The 7,266-nt window shown below is 44.8% G+C and overlaps 1 protein-coding gene across 2 annotated transcripts in view; it reads left to right on the plus strand.

The window, feature by feature from the left end:
- Positions 1-5,118, plus strand: part of UNC50 (unc-50 inner nuclear membrane RNA binding protein) — a 9,447-nt gene extending 4,329 nt beyond the window's left edge. For both annotated transcript variants that reach the window (XM_006026325.3, XM_006026326.2), the window contains exons 3-6: positions 2,561-2,681; positions 3,557-3,696; positions 3,778-3,879; positions 4,802-5,118. In XM_006026325.3, coding sequence (XP_006026387.1) covers positions 2,561-2,681; positions 3,557-3,696; positions 3,778-3,879; positions 4,802-4,938 — 500 coding nt within the window. In that variant the 3' untranslated portion in view covers positions 4,939-5,118. The remainder of the gene's footprint in view (positions 1-2,560; positions 2,682-3,556; positions 3,697-3,777; positions 3,880-4,801) is intronic.
- Positions 5,119-7,266: the final 2,148 nt, after the last annotated feature.

The following is a 7,266-nucleotide window of genomic DNA, read 5'->3' on the forward strand; positions in this document are numbered from 1 at the left end:
CCACCGGCACTGGCCCTGGGACACTGGTGTGGGCCCTGTGCTCCTGCTGGCTCCCTGCCTGCTCTCACCCAGTGCCCCCCAGCCCTGTGGTACAGGCGGAGGGGCAACGCTCAGCCCTAACCCACTGCTAGTCAGCAGGGAAGAAACTGGTGCTGAGCATGGGGAAAATGGCCCCTGGTCTGCCCCATGGCCAGAACCCTGCACTGCAGCTGCTCGCAGCTCATGCGGGGCTGTATGGAGCAGGCACAGGCAGCCTCATGCGGGCTGCGAGTGGCTGGCGGGGTGCTGGCCATGGAGTGGGCGAGGGGCCACTTTTCTCCATGCTCATCACCAGTTTGTAACCCACCAAGGATTACAAGGTGGTGCTGAGTGGCGGGGGGGAGGAGAGTGAGAAAGCAGCCCTTCCCCACCCCGTGCCCAGCGCCCCACGCTGCAGCTGCTTGCAACCGGCCTGGGGCTGCCTGTGCCTGCTCCAGACAGCCTCACGCGGGCTGCCAGCACCTACAGCATGAGGCACTGGCTCTGGGGTGGGCGAGGGGCCGCTTTTCTCCACGCAGGGAAAAGCTGAGCATGGGGGGGAAGCAGCCCCTCACTCACCCCATGCTGCAGGCGCTCGCAGCCCGCGTCAGTCTGTTGTGTCCCATCCCCCCTCCCCCACACTTACCGGAGCTTCCCACGCCAGGGCAGCCATGTGCTCCCAGCCCAGAAACCCTGGCTGGGGCTTCTGGTGGTGGGGCCAGGTGGGCCTCACTGTGGGCCTCACTGAAGACCACCAGGCTTCCCCTGGGTCCTACTGCCCCTGGTTCCTGTCATATTTGACAGGAACCAAGGGCAGAGAAATATTAATTTTCTACATTTTTTTAGGGGCCCTGCGGGCCCACCCCTGCCCTAACCAATTTTTAGGAATGCAGCTGGGCAGTGTGGAGAGCAGCGCCCTGCCAGTAAGTCTGTGGAAGGGAAGGGAAGGGGCATGGAGCGGGGGGCAGATTGAGGGCCCCCATGGTGAGGTAGGGAGTGGGGCGGGGGGTGTTGCATAGGACCCTGGAGCCAGGGCAGGAAGCGGAATGGATCTGTGGGTGGTTTTTCCAGGGAAACAGTGTCCCGGTGCTTAAAAATAACGGCAGGGGCACTTGAACTAAAGGTCATCAAATGAGCTTTAGTTCAGGCACCGCTGCCACCATTTTAAAGTGTGAGGATGCTTTTAGGAATGAAGCTGAGCAGGGTGGAAGCCAGCTGCCCACTGCGGGCTTGGGGCTCTCCGCTCTGCTGCCTTTGTCCTGAGAGCTGTGCGCTGGCTGCATGTCACCTGCCTGGCAGCAGTGGGGGTGGCACATTGTGCCTCCCACTACTGGGTGAGGCAAGGCAGCAGGGCAGAGTGCCTCCACCCTCGCCCCATGCACAAATCTGGGGGGTACATGACCCATCCTATGCCTCCCCCAGGGGTGCATGCAGCAGTAGAGAGCTGCCCTGCTCCCTGCCCCAGTCAGGAGCCACCCCGCTCCCTGCCCCGGGGTCCCTTTCACCACCCTGGCTGGGCAGCACTCCCAGCCCCTGCCCCACTTCCTCCCTCACCATGGGGCCCTCAATCTGCAACCCCCACTCCCTTGCCCTTTCCCTCCCTCACACCCCTTCCCCTCCACAGAAATACCTGCGAGGCACTGCTCTCCACATTGCCTGGCTGCACTCCTGGCCACGTACATGCTGCTGCTGCGCACGTGCACATGGGATCTGGCATCCAAAAAAGCTGATAGCCAATAACATTAAGTTTACTTTTATTGGTGGCAATCCAATATGGCACTGATATATTGGTGCACCTCTAGTTGCTTGGTTTGTAATTGAAAGCATTTTGCCACCAGTTCTACTTTGCTTTTACTCAGTACTTCAGTAAAATGAAATGTGGTTTACAAAGGGAGGTGGCCAGTCTGGGAAAAAAAAGAAAAATCAGACTAGGTTGCTGAGAAAGTAGCGTGCTGTGATGCAATACATCCAAGACACTGAAGCACTTAAAATGTTACATCTGCCCAAAGTGCAAGTAGACAGACACGCACGCTATCTATGGAGCACTCCAAAAATGTGTGGAGTTCTCCAAAAATAACTCTGGAAGAAATAGCAACTTTTTTAAAGGTCTTCAATGTGAAGTGCTTCCTGTTATATGTGCATGTGGTGTGGAGTGATGGGGTTGCACAGTCCTCCTCTCTCTCTGTACTCGTTCCATGTCCACAGGGTGGAGGAGCAGAGCTGCAGACCTGAACAAGACCCTATCCTACCCCCAGCTGGAGAGTGTGCTACTGTATGCAGTCTCAGGGATTTTTGAAGCACTCCAGCCAGGGGTCGGGCAAGGGCCATGTGTCTTTCCATGCATTCAGTGTCACTGAAGGACAGATCCCACATTGCCCTTTGGTGGTCCGGCATTCACATTATACACAAAGGCCATTTTATGATTTGGGTGTTTGAAAACACACGTACTCCAAGCCCCCCTGCGATGCTAAGGTTTGAAGGATTGACATTATTTGATGCAGTGTTTTTCCACAATTAATCTCTTTCCCCTCTGCCTCCCCAGTATCCACAATAGGATTTGGATTTGTGCTGGACATGGGATTTTTTGAAACGATAAAGCTACTCCTCTGGGTTGTGTTCATAGACTGTGTAGGAGTTGGCCTCCTAATAGCAACTCTAATGTGGTGAGTAAATCTGTTTGAAAAACTGTTTGTAGTTTTTTTAGGAGAAAATTGTAACCAAATAGGTAATGGTCTTTAATGTGACTTTGCTCACAATAAATGGGTAAGTTTGTTTACCCTTAATTACTGTGCTGTTATTGTGGAAATGGATTATTTGTATCCCAGTCAGAAAGAGAAGAAAATTGTCCTATTTCTCTTGATTTATTCCTGCAGGAAAAAAGAGATTATTGCAGTTTATTTGCAGTCACATACATCTGGCAGATACCTGTGTTCCAGCCTCCTAGCAGGATGTCTAGTGGGAGTATGACTGCAAATACTTTGCGAGAAAATTACATCCTCATTTTAGAGAAAAGCAGCAAAAAAAATCACTTTGTTTTATAAACCCCTCAGTTTCAGTTTTTTCAATAATAGTTCTATATATAGGAGTCAAGAAATCTTTATATTCCCTATTTGGACTTGTATACATGTAAATATCTGATTTATTATATTTCATGTTCTCTGTTCAGTGGAATACTATAAAGGCATATTATGCCCTTCTGAAGAATTTTAGCTGCCATGATTACAAGTAGCACTGGAGCCAACCGTAACAGTATGCATTTGCCAGCTTCAATGCTTTGGTGGCCACTAATGTTTTAGAAAGGGCCCTAGTCACTTGGAGAGAAGCCATCTTAGAAACATTTCTCTTCTGCTTATGCTTGCAGCATTTTCTTTGCATGTTAACAAAAGCAATTTTCATTTATTCTAGTTGTGGAAACTAGGCAAAAACATTTCAAAGGATTTAAGTTACGAATGTAATAGGGACAACTTATATTTGACACTATAATTCTGTCAAGTAGTTCATGTTTCCTAACATTTCTTCCAAATATTTTTTCAATTAGGTTTATTTCCAATAAATACTTGGTGAAACGACAGAGTAGAGACTGCGATGTGGAGTGGGGCTATGCTTTTGATGTTCATCTGAATGCTTTCTATCCACTCCTAGTCATTTTGCATTTTATCCAGCTGTTTTTCATCAATTGTAAGTAGAACACTTTTTAAAGCTTTTTGCCACAGAGTTGAATATCACGTAACTAACTGTAAGCAACTCTTTCTCTTTCAGATGTTATCATATCAAACTCTTTCATTGGATATTTTGTTGGGAACACATTATGGTTGATTGCAATTGGCTATTATATCTATGTAACATTCCTAGGATATAGTGGTAAGTAATAACACACGCTTATTTACAAGGCAACTCACTTTTCTGTCAGTGGTTTAGTGGACCAAACTCATTTGGGGTTGGTGTAATAATCTCTCTAGTCTTGGCGGGGGGTGGAAATCAGGACATGCTTATTTTTAACCTATCGCTCATAAATGGGTGTCTTTAAACATCTAATAAAGAATATCTTGCATTCAAAAGCTTGTAACTATCCCAACTATACAGTTGGTCCAATAAAAGATAGCACCATCATGACTACAATATCACTCTTCCACTACTTCTAAATGAAGATATTTTTAATGATGATTTACCAGTGAGTGATTTCTACTTTTGTTCTGTTAGTTTTTTTTTTTTTCCCCCTAATTCCTATTTCTACCTATTTCAGCTGGCTGGCATCCTTACTGGCTGGACTAACCACCTTAAGTCAGGTGCTTTGTACTCCCCAGTCTTTATATAAAATCATACAATCTGTGTTGAAAGGTCATGCCAAAAGCACCTGTATCCCTTTATGGTGATATTTAAGCAATGTCATCTCTACACATCTTGCCCATCTTTATACACAGTATTTCTTGATGTACTGTAATTCAGTTAATATGCAGCATTTACCATATTTGTGTTGAACTCCCTAATTAGGGTAGTGTGGGACACCCAAAATCATTCTTCAGCAGATCTACTGTAGTAAGAAACCCCTGTTTTTTTGGAAACTAAACTATAGTTGGGAAAATTGCTGCAGAATTAGCATGGCAGGGAGGACAAACAAAATGCAGCTCTATTCTGGCTTGTAAAGAAAATTAGCAGGATCCTATATTGTTGCCTGTCATAAGGAGCTACTCTAACTGCAAAAGCTCCTGGATCCTGCCAGGTCGGTACAAGAAGCTGTTGTATGGTTCTGACTTGAATCAAAACATTGTCATTTCTTTTCCAGCACTGCCATTTTTGAAGAACACCGTTATCCTTTTATATCCATTTGCACTTCTCATCCTGCTCTATGTGCTCTCCTTAGCATTGGGATGGAACTTCACCAAGACACTTTGTTCTTTCTACAAGTACAGAGTGAAATAAAAACAGGACTGTCTCTGCTGTGTAGTTAGTCTTAATCTTGGCTGTCTTGACGGGAAAAAGTTAAGACTACTTTTTGTAAATGGTTGTAAATTTCTCTTTATTGTAGATAATTGTGTAAAAAAAAACAAAAAAAAACGATGCATCAATTTTTAATAAGATTAAAATATTTACAACAGTAAATATGATCGCAGTACATTCCTAAAGACAGACTAGCATACTTCTCTACTTTAAATTAGCGTAACATGCTATTAGCATCATTTTTGCTCCTAATTGTCACAACCCAGTGATTTTTTTGGTGCCTCGGCACTATGGAATTTCTTGGCCACATGAGAGCTCCTTTGCACAACAGAGTGTTCTGCTGCAATTAAGAGCCTGCGTGCAGGAGAGTTCCTGCCAATTTGCAGTTTCCTTTGCAGGATGCATTTCTTCTTTGCAGCACAGAAATGCACGGTGCAAAGAGTTCCCGCTATTCGGATGCAAATTAGTGCCCCGCTATTGGCCAGTGCTAAATTATTCACACGTGGCGGCTAGTAATTGGCTCGCTGGCCGTTTAAAATTCCGCGCGACTTCTGCCCAAGATGAAGAGCTTTGAGCACGCTGCAGAGTGCCTCTGAAGTTATCTGACTTGCGGCTGCTGATCGATAGACTGATCACCTATCGATCTTTCTTCCCGTCACCGAGCGCAACCCCGACGTACCCCTTTCCCCGCCGGCTTCGAATTGCCGACGGATTAACTGGCTTGGGCCCCCCCAGCTGGGACAACTCGTGTGGTTGTTCCGACGACCGGACCACCTGTGTCGTGATTGCAAGCGGCGCAAGTAAAGTTTTTTACAACCAATAAATTGTGTCTGCCTCTCCATTCACCAGCCCACCCTGACGTACGAGCGTAACTCGAGTCGGCCCTGGCCGTCCGAGACACTAATATGTTGGACATAAAACACTGCAGTGCATATAATGATCTTCTTTTCTTAATTAAGAACTCCAGAACAGATTGGATTTTTTTTTAAAGTCTTTATTTCAAATATACACTGACAGCTATGGCACATAGAATAAACATTGATGAAAGGCACAGTTACCATGACCCATGCCAAGTTTTCAAATGTAGCAGCAAGTTTTAAATCCAGTCTATAAATATCCAATAGTTATGTCAACTACCACGGTGGCTGGTTAATGAAAAGTGGAGCGAGAGAATGGGGAGTGGGAAGGGAGGCAAAACAGAAAAAAAAGGTTTGTCTAGAAAAGGCTGTTGCAGGACTTATGATCTGTAGATTCCACAAGGCAGGAGTACAAACTGACCTCCACAAACAGTACCTTCTGAAAAATGACAATGGCAACTTTCGAAAAACAGTGCTCAGTATGAAACTCAAGTACTAAGTTTTAGTTTCAAAAACGATTCTCTAACAGCAAACCCATTACAATGACTTAAATATTTTGATTACTAGAATTCAATCATGGAAAGCTGTTTGGTTTAAAATACCAGATCTTTTGGCAGTCCATCTTACAGTACATCAGCCACTATTAAGGCCTGAAGAGCATGTATTCAAATCTAAGCAAACAACTGAGCAATGAAAAATTTCAACAATTAAAGCAGTGAACCACTGATTCTAGAAAGGTTAAAAATTCCTATTGTGACCTGCTACGCAAAGCATAACAATAGCTGCTTGCAGGCAGCTACCAAGAAACAATCATTACTTAATAGGAATTCTAGCACCAGTAATCATTAAGCTATCACTTAAATACAAGAGTATTCTGCACTTAAGGTTTGATGCTGCACCACTGAGGAAAATGGAAATAGGATCTGGACACAAGTGCTTTTCCTTTACTGATATTTAAAGTTTGTCCACTTAAAGCAGTGCTTCTCAATTTTTTTCTCAGCATGACCCCATTTATGGTCCCATTTCCTCAGCATGGCCGCTGCCCACCCACACACCCCCATCTGCTGATGTTGCAACCCCATTTGGGTTCGTGACCCACAGTTTGGGAATCGGTGACTTAAACCAATCTAGTTCTCTAGGTCAATGGGTACAGTAAAAATGACAAAAACTCAATACTGAGGTAAAAACATGACATGCTCTGTGGCTAACTCTTAAGTGTCAATATTTCCAACAAAAATTAACCCCCTTCAAATGCAAGAACATAGTTGCCTGACAGCTTTTATGCCTTTATGTAAATGTAAATTAAAGTACATATATTAAAAATAAGTGTAGTTCTTGCTTTAGCTAATTTCAGAATACCTCTTATTTAAGCAACATAAAATATAAGCACACCTTTCATGGAAACAAAGGCCTCTAGAATTAATTTCTTATTTCCATTTCTAACTGAAAGTAA

This window comes from Alligator sinensis, unplaced genomic scaffold (genome assembly GCF_000455745.1).
Source record: "Alligator sinensis unplaced genomic scaffold, ASM45574v1 scaffold144_4, whole genome shotgun sequence".
Classification (NCBI taxonomy): Eukaryota; Metazoa; Chordata; order Crocodylia; family Alligatoridae; genus Alligator; species Alligator sinensis.